General features: G+C 40.3%; 2 protein-coding genes across 4 annotated transcripts in view; one reads left to right on the top strand and one right to left on the bottom strand.

Annotated features, from left to right (window-relative positions):
• Positions 1–1,977, bottom strand: part of coa8 (cytochrome c oxidase assembly factor 8) — a 7,595-nt gene extending 5,618 nt beyond the window's left edge. Inside the window, exon 1 of the mRNA XM_079693046.1 lies at positions 1,691–1,977. Within this exon, the coding sequence (XP_079549172.1) occupies positions 1,691–1,825 (135 nt within the window). The 5' untranslated portion in view covers positions 1,826–1,977. The remainder of the gene's footprint in view (positions 1–1,690) is intronic.
• The window catches only part of bag5 (BCL2 associated athanogene 5), a 17,222-nt gene extending 1,099 nt beyond the window's left edge, over positions 1–16,123 (top strand). The window contains exons 1-3 of one of the 3 annotated variants that reach the window (XM_079693044.1): positions 1–1,028; positions 8,087–8,983; positions 10,075–16,123. The exon at positions 1–1,028 is cut by the window's left edge and continues 1,099 nt beyond it. In XM_079693044.1, the coding sequence (XP_079549170.1) occupies positions 8,121–8,983; positions 10,075–10,612 (1,401 nt within the window). In that variant the 5' untranslated portion in view covers positions 1–1,028; positions 8,087–8,120 and the 3' untranslated portion in view covers positions 10,613–16,123. Of the gene's footprint in view, positions 1,029–3,219; positions 3,381–3,477; positions 3,843–8,086; positions 8,984–10,074 lie in introns of those variants that run through there. The other 2 variants (XM_079693043.1, XM_079693042.1) reach the window with 2 other exon arrangements.
• Positions 16,124–16,261: the final 138 nt, after the last annotated feature.

A 16,261-nucleotide genomic window follows, 5' to 3' on the forward strand; every position in this document is an offset into this window, starting at 1 on the left:
AACGGTTTCAACATAACATTTACCGAAAATAAATACCTCACGATGTCTATCTAATTATGAACTTGCTTTACTTTCACGGAACACATTTTTGGTGATAACAAATGCAACAAAGTAACATATTTACCAACACATGTTCTTCGCCACTACATACTTACATTTAAATGTGTGCTGCGCTGTGTCGGTTCAGCCATTCTCCGCAAGGGTTTTTGAAATTGGTACATGCGCAAAGCATTGTGGGGATTTGAAGGACGCGACGTCTACCCATGTGCAGCATCGAAATTAACCCCAAACCAAGGACGTGGCCTCGGTGGAATTCCAAGTATGATGGAGATTGGAACAGTCCTTCGGCGGCACTCGATGACGTAGCATCCTTGAAATATTGGCTTGGAAGCCAGTTTCCTCGAGATTGAGAAATGGCCACTGCTTCTATGGAATAGGAAGTCCAGGGTTGAAGCTCCGTTCGAAGCTTCAGTGTCAAACTGCCATCACTACTAGGCGGTATGACGGTATGACAAAAAGTGTCCATTGGTACAGGTTTTTTCTACCTCAAGAAAATAATTAAATGTAATGTATGGGATGGCTATTTCAAAGTATTTAAAAATTGAATGTTCATACCGTTACAGTGATATAAGGCCATTTCGCCTACGCTTTAGACCAGTTATTTTCAGAGTATATACAATACATTTGTTGTCACCATCGTAAACTATTTAAATAATCTGGGTGGATAAAATCCCTTTTGGATTCTTATTAAGGAATCCTATTGCAACATCATTGCAAACCAAAATGTTTCCATTACTCTTGAACTACACATGTTAAGACAGGTAGGAGTGAGATCAGGGTGCCACCCTGCAGGTGATTTAATTTGAATGAACTGACTGAGTCAACAGAGGTTTGGCACGCAGAGATACAAAGTGGTCACATGGTTTGAATAAATAGCAGACCAACACAGACAAGTTTATAATTTCAAACCAGACTGCAGGGTGACGAGCAGCAAGGCAGAAACCCTGATGCACTCAGACTGAAAACAGGTAGAAACAACTTCCTGTAACAAAGATATCTTAACGTACATGTAAATGCAATTATTAAAATGTCTTACATACCAATTTGCAATATTTTTTAAGTTTTAGGATAACATGGAGTTCTTAAAGGCTCAATATGTTGATACTATCCTGAAGTAGTCTAGTACTGGGATGTTATTAAGTACATATACTCAAGTAGTACATATTTCAGGTATTTGTAGTAGTATTTTAAATTGTATGCTACTTTATACATCTACTTCACTACATGTATTGAAATACTTAGTTACTCTGTGTATTTAGATTTTAATACAAAATGTTTTATATTTTGTTAAGCAACTTTACTGTGAGTATGCCTATATATATACAACTTTTATTTTGTTGTACTTATAAACTGTGGTACAACTAATTGTACTTATCACAACTGCATCATTTAAATTTATTTACCTCTTACTTGTAATGGAGTATTTGTACATTATGATATCTTTATTACGAAACCATAGTTCTGAATGAATGTTAACATTGGCCCATACCAGCAACAGTATCATGGCAACACACACATGCTGCACAACAAGCCGTGGGGGACATACAACAATTCATGTAAGTCAGATATTCAACATGGCAGCCCTTAGAGATTGTTTATTTAACAAATTATGATGATTTACTGTACGAACCTTTGGTGTTGTGTCCTGCTTGGTTGCCAGTTTGGAGCTACATTGCCGTATATTCAGTGCTGATATACTGCAAGGAGAGTGAAGTGTAAAAGGGCTGAAAATCCTCCATGCTGCTGCTGTTGTTTTGGACGCCATTTTTAACTAACCAACACTAAACAGCTGTCTTAAGAGGGATTTGTTTCCCTTACATGGCAGAGTGTCCGGATATTTATATAAACCTACAGTGTTCTGTTAGGGGAGTTCATATCGATGTCCTTCTGTGAGAACAACCCTCCGTCTGGTCACATGACTCCCACTACAGAAAATAGGGGCTTCAAACATTCACCGGCGCAGCCCCGGGCGGGGTTTCTCCCAAACCATTCTTGTTGGTTCGCAGTGGTAGAAGAAATATAAAACTACCAATATAATCTTTAAATCCTCCATTTAAAGTAATAGTCCTGAAATGAAATGTAACTTAAGTAGAAGTACAGTAGTGTCTTTTTCAACAGTATTATATTATGGACACGTAAAGAAGTTATACTTGGCATCAAAGACACTTACTCAAATCAAGTACACCTTTTTTCAAAAATAGTATTCCAAGTACAGTATTATGAGTAGGCCTAAATGTACTTAGTTAGACTACATATACTTAGTCACTATGCAGCCAGATGGCTCTTTAGTGGTTGTGTTATATAAGTTACCACCTGTCAAAGTATTTACCTTGTACCAAAACGTACTGAATATGCAGAATGGCCTATTGAATCATCACGTTAGAGTTGCAGCTGGCAAATGTGATGGTGGTATGGTATCATTTATTTTCTATATATCTAGGTACCTTAACTTTTATAATACTTTGTTAGAATCTATAATATTTATTTTATTTTAGATTACAAATATATCTATATATTTTTATAATAACACATAAGGATTTCGTAAAACTAGAAATTCTACTTCAGTGGAGTCCCAGAAAGCTTTACTCTTGACTCTAATAAGGATTGTATTAGGATTATCTGTCATTTTTGGATGTCATATCATGGTTCAATGTTCAGCTTGATTTTACGTTTACAACACAGCATTTGAACAATGACATCTCTCGCAGCACTCTCCATTTTCACACTTTTGTATTATTATTTTTATTATAATTAAGATGAATTAAAAACAGGCAATAAAACCAAATCCATCGTATGTAGCAGTAAAATAAGGAATGCATATTCATGTAGCTATAAATGTAATAGATTTTTAAAAAAGGACAATATATGCCTCGGAATTCTAGTGGAGTAAAAGAATAAACAACAAATCTCAAAAAAGGCTCTTCCTTTAGTATCCCCGCCCTTGCCGCCACGCATCAAACGGCACGATCATTTCTACAATGGAGCGCACCTAATGTTGGACAACCAAAACTTACCTTGTGCTACAAAAGTGTATAATAGAAACACGGGAAAAAAAGACTTATTTTGTATTTATTCTACGTCAATGTGAATTTATTAACCATTACCTAAACACTGATTTCCATTTTTGAGTTATCAAGTGAATTAAACGTCCGTTTAATGGTTTTATTCCCCGTATATGAAGCAAAGACAAACTCCGCGCTAGTTGGTGAGCCGGAAAGTAACTACTAGAAGATAGCTAGGTAGGCTAATGTTTAGCTTTCATGCCGGGGAGGTGCGCACTTTTCCACAACGTTTCAGATGGCTGTACGCTGGCTATGCAGGTAAGGGTGAACCTATTAAAGTGACGAGGCGGTGTTTAATGTGTTAACACCACCAAATACAACTGGAGTTATTCGGTAAAGGTGGGGCTGAGTCAGGTGATCAACGGTAGCGAGGACAATGGGGTTCAGACAGTGAAAACAAGAAGGTTTATTTGACTCAAAACTGCTTTTAAAATCATCTTTATGTTTCAGTAAAATATCTATTTGTATCTGAAGTTGTTTTAAAGCGATAGTCGGTGTAGGATTACCCTCTGGTAGTCTGTGGGAGGGGCGACACACACACACCAGCCCGACTGCAGTCAGTCTTTAGGTGCTGAAGCTGACCGGAGCATCACGGACTCTCTCTCCCGTATTTCGGGGGGTAAATCTGGGGGCCACTTTGCTCCACACCCCGCCCTTCTGTGGCTGATGGAAACAGACATCCGTAGAAATGTGCGCGAATATGTTCGGCGTTTTGAAAAGGTGAGAAATAGATCTATCTGTGTGTGTGCAAAAGCCTGTGACAGGAGATGCTTCGATGTGTTTTCGTGCACGGTGTGTATTTTGCATATACCTTCGCAGCCAAATATTGGGATTTCATATGGCGACATAATGCGCAAAGCCGTGCAGGACCGGTGCATGCAGCCATGCAGGAGGGTGTGTTTTGGAAGGTTTCATAGCAAAAAGCATGTTGGGTGGTGGTCTCGATTGATTGCATGTTACCTCCAGCTCAATTAATAGTGTGTGTGACTCATGGGTGGGAAGATTCCTACTAGCAAACGTATTACTTTATCACATCAGCCTCCCTTTTTTTGCTTGTCTCTCTTGGATCAAATTAAGGCACGAGGTGTTTGCCAGGCGTGCAGTGGATTTCGCTGAGATTATCCTAATAAATACTCAAATTTGTGAACCAGCCCATCGTCCTCTTACATAAAAGTAATTTAGGGAATTCTGCAAACACAATGCTGTCTATTCCACTAAGTGTTGTTGATGCTCTGAATAATAAAACCTTCATATTGTGTGGGCTTTGTGTTGATATGTAACATGCACATCATGCTTTCAGACTGATGATGACTTCCCTCCCCTGAGCCATGTTCTGCTGCGAAAAACGACTAAATGTTATCGTGATCCTGCAGATATGGAAACTGCACTTTGATATAGGCATTTCTGGATTATTGGGAACCATTTCCTTGACTTTTACCTTTTCTTTGCCTGTTTTTAAAGCCTTTAGCTGGATTTATTGTTATGCTGGAGCTGGTTCTTTATCTCAGTAGACTTAAGGTTAGCATGGATGGATTGCTGATCCAGGGGTCAAGGGTCAGGGCCTGTGTGAGAGCTGACTGTTATTCACATGGATGTTTTTAAAGTCACAATTTAGAGTAGGAATGACTTGATTGTAGTTTTTGCTCCTACTAAAAGTATTTTAAAATCTATCCTGCCCACCAAATCAAGCTGCACAGCATACAGAGGATAGAGTAAACAATTATTTAAAATAGAGTAAAATTCATTTTTAAACCAGAAAAATCAGACAAAAAACAGAGAGAAATGAGACAGATCTACACTGGGTTGCAAAAACAACACAGATTAGATGCAAAATAACTACAGAGAGATGCAAAATAACTACAGAGAGATACAAAATACATGAGGCACAAACGCTGACAGACAAATGATTAAAAGACTACAACAACATGAACTCAACCAATACAAACAGACACAAAACCACAGAGAATAACCTGTATATACTGAAGCTTAATAAGACAAATTAAGTTGGTGTCACACCAGAGGAATAACAGTCTTTACCTGGATATAAACATCCTTATAACTAAATATTGAATTGTTTAAAAATGTAGAAATAAACCCATTATTTTGTGTCAAAAGATAGTTTAACAGCTTAAACGAGTAAAACTGTTAAAAATCAGACTAACATTTAGTTTTTATAAATGTTGTTGAATTGGGATTTGGGTATTTCCTTTGTCCTCGCACACTTCCTGCACGAGTGTGGAAACTAATCTGTGTTTCATATTTTGGGTGTTATTCAGTTTATTTCCTCCTCAGTATTTAAAGCCTGATGGACAGGATGGATTCTGTTCATGTGGATTAAAGATATTTCCCCATCATCATGTCAGCCAACCAGCCAGATAGAAATGAATATAAATGGTTGTCATGTGGGTGTTCCTCTTGTCGAGGCGAAATGTAGGTTAACCTCATTCGTTTTCCTGCATGATTTGTAAGGGGTAAGAATTTCATATGAATTTATTATATGAGCATTTGTTCTTGTTTAATCTGAAGCTGGTATGTCATGTGAGTTAAGTGAGAAAGGCAATGAAAGAGGTCAGGAAAAGTCCTTAGACTACTTCTCATTCATGTAGAGGGATACGTTTATGTTAGGGGACTTATCATGCAAAATGCACTTTTTGATGTCTTTTATACATAAATATGTGTCCCCGGTGTGTCAAGGAACTCACGCAGCGTCAGAAAATAAAACCCACTTTCTTTTCCTCCATACCCAAATCTCTAAAAACGGGGCTACAACGGAGCTGAGTGAGATTTGCGTCCGATATGACGTCATATCGGAAATGTGGACCCACGGCACTATCAGAAACGTTGCTATCAGAAATATTGCCCGACTGTTTTGGACGTAATATGGTCTGTGTTTACATTAGCATCGCTAACCTGTACTGGAGAGCATGTTTGTGAAGAAGCAGGAAATAGAAAGGAACTCACCTTGTGGTATAACCGGCAAGAGAGAAAGCCTTTGAGCTCCATACTGTTTCAGAGATAATCCTTGATAATCCATGATATGGAGTTTCATCACGGCAGTATCTGCCGGTAGAATCTCCCGGTAGAATCTCCCGCATGAGCTCAGCCCTCTCCTTTTTATCCTTTTTTTTTTTTTTAAAGCTTTATACCCAAAATCAGCACTTTTGAAACAGGAAGTGAAATAGAGGGATATGAGGCATGGCTAGAATGGGTGATCTGTTTGGTATTTTGAGCAAAACACTTCATAGACATGTTTTTTATATATCTGAGACCTATGCTATTGCCTAAAAATAGCATGATAGGTGACCTTTAAAGGCTGTTTACAGCACCGTTTATTTTGGGGTCTTCTTGGTTTCAAAGATTTATTGGCCCTAACGAGGCAAATAAACCCCGTTCATGCATATTTAAGTAGAATCTCATCACAAAGTTTAAAAGCACACAATTATATTGAGCTTTTCAAGTAAATAGTAAATCGCTTTTTAATATCCGTTTAAACATTTCCTGGTTAAATAAAGTTATTATCACAGTGTACACTCCTACCTCACTGCAGCAGGGTGAAATAGCTGGAGGTTTTTTAGCTGTTACTCTAACTTCTTTGATTTTGCAACTGTGGTTGTTGCTAGACTACATTTGTTCTTGGCAGATATCTATTTGGATATTAGCCTTTGGCAGATATATCAGCACAGTTTTAGGGGTAATTCTGAAGAGGCATTACCTGTAGTCCATCATTCAGAGAGCATTTAAGTATGTTTTAACTGTAATGCATCACATGCAGGTTAGTCATAATATATATGTAAAAAGATTAATCTTTACTGTTATATTGGTATCGGAAATATACACAAACTAGCTTTAAAAATCAGTTACAGTTCCAGGAGCAAATGTCATTTTTCAGAATATGTAACTGCAACAAATTGAACATTTCAGGTTTAGTGAAGGGACATTTTCAGATAGATAAGGCTGGTTAACCTATCACGAAACTGGCAGCAAGTTGGAAAGTGACAGCTCAATGGTGAAGTATCGGGATTTCTCTCACATAAAATGGATCATTCTCATGTTTAATGACTCAGCCTCCAGGCATCTCTGACATGTTAGGGGTGACAGAACTGCCTGCAGAGTGGAGATACAACACTTTATCCATGGCTTATTTTTCAGCCTATGATATATACATTTTCTTTGGTGCCAGAGTGGGCGGCGGTCTCTGGTGCAACACAACATCTATTGTGTTTAAATCAGAAGGTTATAACTGTAATGCAGATATGCTTTTGTTCCCACTGGAGATGCAGAGAAAGATGTTCACCTTTGTTTCCAATGCAGAAATGCAACATTATTTACATATTGAGTAGAATGTAAGAACAGGGCTAAAATAGGGCTGCACAATATCAATATTACTTGCGTTAATTCAACCATGTATATTAAATTGTACTCGGTTCTGACTTTCTGCTGCTTTCACTTTACTGCTGAACTACAACAAATTGCTTGTATAATTATTTTTAAAGAATTCCCACATTCTTGTAGTGAACAAAATGATCATTGAATAGTTCTTTAGCACTGTCTCTTGTAAAGCACTTTGAATTGACTTGTTGAACTGCAATATAAATTAAACTTGCCTTTACCATTTGCAAGGCACGAATACAAAATGTATATATTGCAAATATTTACTGCAATGTCGCAGTTTCGAATGATGTGTAAAATGTGCAAGGTGATCACGATAAATGCTCATAGCATTTGCAATTGACCACATTGTTGTAATTTCCTCTGGAGTTGGTGGGTGTTTGAATGTTTGGTTGAGGTCGCACAGTCTGTCTTCATGCCAGCTGCAGTGGCAGGGATCCAGACAATAGTTGGTCTCGTTGTTCCAGTGTTGGCTGTGAATATCTGAAAAGGAAGTTTTGAAGTAATCCGCCCATTCTCTGCTGAGGCTCTGCTCTGAAGTGTTTCTCATTGTTCTGACTTTCCCTCCTCTGCAGCCTGTTTGGGAAGCCCTTTGATGGAGGGAAGAGGATGGACCATGGCGCCCAGCAGCATCAGCAGCATCACCCCATGGAGCAGCAGCAGCAGTCGTACCACCAGCAGCACCCGGCCATGATGCGGCTGTACGAGGTCCAGAAGGAGGTTCAGTCCCTGGGGTCGGCGGTCTGCACCTTCAGCGGCCTGCAGCACGACCGCGACTACAAGCGAATCGAGCGCGAGCTGACGCGCCTGCTGCTGGAGGTGGACAAGGTCGACACGGAGGGCAAACCAGAGCTGCAGGGGGCACGGAAAAGAGCCGCACAGGAAGTGGAAGGCCTTCTGCGATACCTGGAGGAGAACGCCACGCACCCGTCCCGCATCGCCATAGAAGATCTGAGCAACGAGGCGCGGCAGTTGGTGGACGACCGCGTGGTGGCGCCTCAGCGCTCGGGAGGCGTGGCTGAAATAAACGACGAGCTGGTCGAGGCCCTGCAGGAGATGATCCTGAGGCTCACCCAGGTGAAGACGGAGGGGAGGGTGCCGCTCCGAAAGGCGCGATACCGGGCGCTGACTCGAATGTGCGCGGTGCAGGATGTGGTGGAGGGGCGCACCCAACAGCAGACCCTCTCCCTGCCGCTGTCCGGGGAGACCCACGAGGCGGTGAACCTCATCAACCAGGTGATGGTGAAGGTGAGCGTGGCGCGCAGTCAGCTGGTGGCTCTGCTGATGGGGCTGAGCGGCAGGGACAGCTGCGCTCACCTGTCCCGCATCCTGACGGAGATGCAGGTGGAGCTGGATGCTCTGGATGTTTCCGGGAACGCGGCGATCAGAAACTACAGGAAGCAGGTGGTGGAGGAGATCAACGGGCTGCTGAAACATCTGGACCTGGAGGGGGAGGGAGAGGACACCCGCAGGTAGGCTCCACTCAAAGGACGGATCAGGGCAATAACTAATACTAACTAACTTATAAGAAAATAACCACATACAATTTTTCTTCCTGCAGTCAGATAGACTTCCCAACGGTTTCATAACTGACTAAAATGAGCCGGAAGTATCTCAGTGGTATCCCTGATAACATTGGCTCAAATAATTGTAATGCTAAGGAAAGGAGCTTCAATGCTCCAAGTACTTATGAATTCTCCTTCACATCCTTACTTGACCTGATGGAAAAAGTACTGGGCAAACTATTTTTGACTATTTGACCGCTAGTCCAAGATGAAGTCTTCAAATACAAGTTTGATTTGATGTAAAACAGAGAAACACAGGACAACTATATATTTGAGATGCTGTTTCTTGTCAGTTTTGTATACAAAAATGTGTATTCAATTATCAAAATATTTTGCAGTTCTACTTCAAGTACCTTGTTTTGGTTGTAAAAACTGTCCAAAACCCTAATATATTTAAATTAATGTCATACAAGACTAAAAATAACATTTGAGAACCATTTTGGTGCTTCTGTTCATCAACAACTTTCTCAGCAGAAAGTACAACTTGTACATTTTCTAACTTTAAATACATAAAGTTTACATTGTGCTGTGATGATGGGCTGATGTCTCCGCACATGGAGCCTGGGTGGTGGACTGGAGGAGGGACTGATTTGAATTATTCTACACTGAAAGGTGTAAATTAGACTCGCAACACCAGACAAGCGCTGATGGTAATAAAACGCCTACCGACTACGTTATAATGCAGAAACACAGACTGCAGCACTGATTCAAGAACCACTCCATTCCATATTTGGACCCAATCATAGTAAAACAAAACGATAAATAAATGAGGTAATATACATTTAAATAAGTTGTGGTTTTGGCTGCAGAATGTCCTCAAAAGCACCTTTAACACTTAAGGTATTTCAAAGACATATGTTCTATAATATTCCTTAATATGTACCCGAAGTACCCCCTAAAAATACTTAGGTGTTCAAACCGAATTGAATCAGAAACTACAGTGAGTGATTGAAGGTCAGGAGTTTTCATTGCAGTGATTCAGTGTTTGCCTCTTTCAGATACGACCTGGGGCAGAACAACTCTATCCGTGAGATCGAGGCAGTGCGTGCTCACGTGTTCCACCTGCGAGAGGGCGTCCTGCGGCACTGCATGATGGGAGATGTGAGCTTCAGGCCCAAAGCGGAGCTGCAGAGCCTCCTCACTCACCTGGACCAGGTGGACACGGCCAAGAACCCGTGCATCCGAGAGGCCCGCCGCCGCGCCGTGGTGGAGGTCCAGGCCATCATCACCTTCCTGGACCTGCGCGAGGCTTTAGCGCGCCGCCAGCCGGGCACCGAGCACCCTGCGCACCGGGCCGTGTGGCTGGTGCTCGGCAGCCTCTCGGACCTCCAGGCTCAGGCGCTGGGCTTCGATGGCAAGCGCGTCGAAAAGAGCTACATGATGCTGGAGGAGCTGCTGACCAAACAGCTGCTGGCGCTGGACGCCGTGGACCCGCAGGGCGACGAGACCACCAAGATGGCGCGGAAACAGGCGGTGAAGTTCGCCCAAAACATTCTCAACTACCTGGACATGAAGACGGACGGGTGGGAGTATTGATAAAGGCGGAAACACCGGATGGGACTTCGCTGCAGGAACGAAAGGATCTGTGTGTAAATAAAACAAAAAAACGTATCATTCCACGGGCTGTAAATATTGACTCCAACCCCCAGAATGCATTGCAGCAGCGCTTTTCTTTCATCTCGTTGTGGTAATCGTGGCCGATCCAAGAAGAACACATTTTATGAAACGTACCCTTCAGTGCTCTCTGAAGGTTTTCTTTTTAAAATCTCCCTGTACGTGTGTGTGTGAGGGTGTGTGTGCGAGTTACCGTCCGTCGTACTTGGTGTGTTCGTGTGTGTTAAAGCCTGCTGCCAAAGCTCTTGAATAATGCCTGTTCTAGTGGTTGTGTCCTCCAGACTGCACTCGATATTGATAAAGTGTGATAGATTGCTTCGCAGTAGCTTCCCGGTCTGGTCTGGTTTTAATTTAAGTTGCTAATGGAGCATGTGTTAAATACAGTGACCTAATTGTGGCTCGTATCCTGATGGTTGGATGCCAATTTTAGGCATCAAAAGTATAGAAAATAGTCACATTTTGGAGCATTTTTTGTTAATTTCTTGCTGCAGTTTTGTTTTGAAATCAAATTTGGTCTTTTCAGAAAAGCAGAACTTCAAAAAAACTGAGATTTATTTGGGGTATTTTTGAGAAGCAGCATGAAAAGGCGTAGATGTGGAGCGGAGGTGTTTCCATGAACTGGTATCGAAGCCAGGTAATCTGTGTTCAAACAGTTGGAAATCGTTTGCATTACGGTCACTCCCCACTGTGTGACCCTGTTGGTTTTACTTCTCCGTATTTATCACCCCAGCTGTCGTTGGCAAGCGGTCAAACGACACGCTGAGGTACAGATAAAGCTAGCAGATAAAAATCTGTCATCTTGTGTGAGAGGATGTTGGAAAAGTTTCCCCTCGCTGCTCGTGCCGTCTGTCTAGAAATGTTTGTTGTGACTTTGTGCGAGGCTATAAATGGATCAGGTTTTTTAGAAATTCAGAGACAGAAGAGGCAGTTGTTTTTTTTTGCTGCTGCTGCTGCTGCTTTTTGTTTCTACCCACCACTGCTTTCTACTGAGTGACTGTGAGACGTCCCCCAGGGAGAGGGAGGGAAAGGAGGGAGAAAGGGTGAGGCGGTGATCTACTCTGGATTGACACATCAAGGCTGAGTCTCACACAGCGGTCGGGACGAGAGAGTTTGATGGCGATCGCAGTCGACACATCCTTCTAGAAACTTCTCGAGACGGTGTGGGGGGGGGGGAGAGAAAGTCCCAAAAATCGTTGTGCCTTTATTTTCACCCTTCCCTGTGTACCGGTAGGTTTGTGTATAGAAAAAGCAGCCTTCGCTCATTTTGATATTTAACGCTAAAGCACCGAATGTGTTTGGAGAGCACCTCGGCTGTCATCACAACAAGAAATGTGCTCTACTTGTCAGAAAGTGTGGCCCTTAAGATTCAGTATTTGTTCCCCGATGATAAACGACTAAAAGGTGAAGTTGTTCTGGTCAATAATCTTCTGTAACACAGGATGACAACGCCTCTTCTGCAGCCCGTGAGTCACGGTGTGATTTCACACTGCAAGCAGCCACGGGCAGATCTCTGGCTCTGAAAGCTATTTGGAAACATGAGCCTGAATACAAGATCACAAAACCAAATCATTAGTTCATTTCTTTACAGCTTCCTGCTGACCTCTGAACATGTTGTTGTTGTTTCTGAGAACGTATTTAGGAAGCCCTTTACTGCCAATGTGATGAAATATTAAAAAATTCAGTCATTATAATGAGAAACTCTTCAAAAAAATGGACTTGGTATCACAAAATAATGACTTAATATACAAAAATAATGACTTAATAATTATATTCCATTAATGTAATACGTATACATCTAAAGTGGGCCATTCTGCATGATTTGTACTTTTACTTTTAGTACTTGAAGTAGACATTGTGCTAAAGTGGAAGAGTTTTATTGGCTCTAATCAGATTTCTTCTTCAGTTATGAATTAAAAACCCCTCAGTACGGACATTTCTGATTGCTGGCTGTTAGCAGTGTGAACACAAAGCATCAAATAAATCCCTGCAATAACTCGTAAAATAATAATAGCAACAAAGCTTAATGAAATCCCTGCTGCCTAGAAAGACAATCTGTGTCAAACTGCTTTTTAAACAAAACAACCAGGGTCCATGTCCCAGTGAAGACCCACAGACCAGTTTTATGTGCATTGATCTGCATTTTGAAGCATTTCCTGGCACAAAGCCTGCCGCTCGGCCTCCTGGGTAATGAGCTGACTCCTACGGGAGGAAATTAAATTAAACAAAGTTCATTAAACATCGTCAGCCGGATGCCGCCGCTGTAACGGATGCTTTCTCCGACCAAACCAACCCGGACACACCTTAAGTTCACATGCTCTTTTTTGTAAGCAGTATTATATTTAAATAATGTACATTTAGTTACTGTATTTCTGTAAATTGTTTTTAAGCATTCATTTGAAGGATTTATCAAACGTTTTAAACTGTATAAAGGAATTAGATTTTTTTTTTTGTCTAGTCAGTGTCTCGATGCCCCTTCTTTCTTTTTTCTTTTTTACTCAGTGTTAGTGATGAGTGGGCGTTCTGGCAACCAATGCATATTCAGTGGTTGAAAAGTACAAATGTAGAAAGGAGGATGGCCGTGAGGTAAAGCACCATTTTATAAAGGTTTTGTGAGAAAAGGAAGCAAGAAGGCGTCAGAGAAAATCCCAAATATCTCCACTACTCCTGTTATTTTCTTCAGTAAATATACAGACTGTAGTCTAGATTTACTAAACAATTGAACTTCTAAAGTGTTAGAAATTGGATTTGATATCAGTAATATGATGCATTTGTGTGGCTGTATGCAGAAAGGACTTTCAAATGTCAAGCGTTATTCATTCCATAGGTCATGTAAACACTTTAGTTTGAATACAGTCTGTTTTATTCGCAAAAATGCAGCATCTTTTGTACAAATCATTAATCGACACAGCCATTGACGGTTTTGGGATTTTCTTGGGATTGTTTGACGTTTGTTTGAAGATGAAAAATGTAAAATATTACCAGTTTCTCCTTCTAAAAACTCTTAAAAAGATGGTCCTAAAACTGCTTATATAAAAAATACACAGTGTTTAACTACCTATTTATTTTTTGGAAAGGGAAAAAATATGTCAATTGTTACAAAAAGTTGCATTAATAGGGTCAATAAAACTGTGGGGATTATTATTACATTTAAAAATATCCCACAAAAAGAAGTTACTTGTTCTTGACAGTCTCTGCCACCCAGACATCTTGTATATGCATACACACACACACACACACACACACACACACACACACACCACGATGGGGCACTAAAAGCCGCTCGGGGTCGTGCAGACTGTCTAAACTTGGTGGCATGAGTCCATTAGTCCGAGGGTTTCAGAGATTCATCCCTGGAGGTTTTGCGAGGTGGCTTCTGACGTCAATCCCTTTACAGGACGATGCATGTACGCGCAGAGAATAAAGTGGGTGACTTACAGATTTAAATATTTAATTTGCCTGATCCTGGATTGAATGTAGTCATTAAGGAATGTTTTGTTCTCTGGATTTCAAAGTACCAAAGTTGTTTCAGAAACCTTTTAATGTTCCCGGGACAATATGGAGGATTATGGTGATGAAGGAGAAGCTGGAGAGTTGTACGTATTTGAAAAGCATTTTTGACAGAATTGGTGTTTAAAGAGCAACTTAACACCACCCAAAAATGATACGTGCTGTGTTTAGAGTGCAAAAAAGTTGCATTTTGAAGATCAGCAGCAAGTTGCACCAGTTGATTGTAAGTTTGAGTCTAAGGTAAACACTAAATTATACAAAATGTTCATTTGCAGTCATTTAATCTGTCCTTTAGTGCAGGAAAGTGAACATAACCATTCCATATTATGGTACTTCATACTACACTACATAACAGAGGCATATTGTGATTTTACTCCACTAAATGTATTTGAGCGCTAAGTCAAATATGATCCATTCAAACCGACCAACATATGCTAAATAGTTCAAATGAACTCCCCCTTCACCAACAGCAACATTAAAGTACAGTTCGCATATCAATGCGTTCATAATAATGATTATAATATTAGTCGACACGCATGAATTGTGCATCATTTGCAGCTGCTATATGACCCTGATTCATAAAACATAAAGTCTTGCAGCTGAGTACAATCAGCCCTTTTTTTTGCAAAAGGAGATCGATGTAATCATTTGTTCATTCTTTCTTATAATAACTTTATTTTTTCATTCCTTTTTTTCATGTATTTTTCCAGAAAGAACCTATTTTTAACACAAATGTCATTTCATCCTGTCACTGGCTGCATCCCATGACAAATTGAGTTTGAGCAGACACCAATTTCTAAATGTGCTGCCAGCTCTTTGATGACACTAATACTTTCACTGTAACTGTATTTGTATCAGAGCTGATGTTTGTTCATTGGAGCACTGAGGCTCATTTGCATATAAAGTAGCCAATTATGCACCAAATGTATACATGTTACATGATTTAAATTGTGCTGGAGCTTGGCAGTGCAGTTGCTAATACTTCTGTACTTTTAATTGATATTCTGAATGCAAGACCTTTACCTGTAACAGAGTATTTCTACACTGTGATATTTTACTCAAGTAAAGGATTTGAATATTTCTTCCACCAGTGCTGTATACTTATGCAACAAATATGAATACTACTGCAACATTTATGTATTCTCTTTCAAAACCTCTCTTATATTTGTCAGGATTCCTCACACATACGTTTGTTATTGACAAAATAGGCTAGCTGTTTCCACTCGTTTCCAGTCTTTGTGCTAAGCTAAGTTAGCCCGATGCTAATTTAACTTGAAAGTGATATCTTTGTAACTTTCAACAAAGAAAATTAAACAGAAAATGTTCCCCGAAAAATGTTAATCCATCCCGTTTAATGATAATTTCATATTAAGCGTATTTGTGGAAATCTGTTTTTACTAACAATCTATTGGGATAATTCTTCTTAGATCAGACTTTTCACTTACTGGTGCAACATCCCGCTCGATCGTACCACACAGGTCAAAGGTCAATTGCTTGGTTATGGAAATATATGAAAATATGTGACCAATATGATGGGGAGAGGAGGATGTATGATGGTAGAAATCCACCAGGAGGTAGAAAATCTTGCTTATTAAGCTTAAGAAAAAATATTTATTTTATTTAAGCACACTTTTCATGTTCCTTAGTTACTGTCTGTTATAACTGCTCTGCCTTTCTTTCTGCAAAATGACAGGAATGTGTTCTGTGATGAAAAAAAGGGTATTATATTTCATTTATTTTTCCAAAATCTGTTCTCTTAAGTCGCCTTTAACTGCATTGATTGTGACAGGCTTTTGCTGTTTCTCCCTTTCGAGATATGCGCTTGTACAAAAAGCACACTGAGACTTTGTGTGAATGCTCCCTGGATGGTTGTGTTTGGAATTTGTACTCCCTCTGCAAAATAAAGACGGCGTGTCTTGATGAGTATTATGTTATGTGTTTCTTTCCCTGGCCGTTATAATGCAGACTCATGGTCATTTTAAGGAAGCATACAGCAGAATAAAAGACATTTCATGCAACATAAAGTCACTCTCTGCTGGAGGTTGGGCATTCAACTTTTAGCTG

The sequence above is a fragment of the Notothenia rossii genome, assembly GCF_949606895.1.
Source record: "Notothenia rossii genome assembly, chromosome: 7".
Taxonomy (NCBI): Eukaryota; Metazoa; Chordata; class Actinopteri; order Perciformes; family Nototheniidae; genus Notothenia; species Notothenia rossii.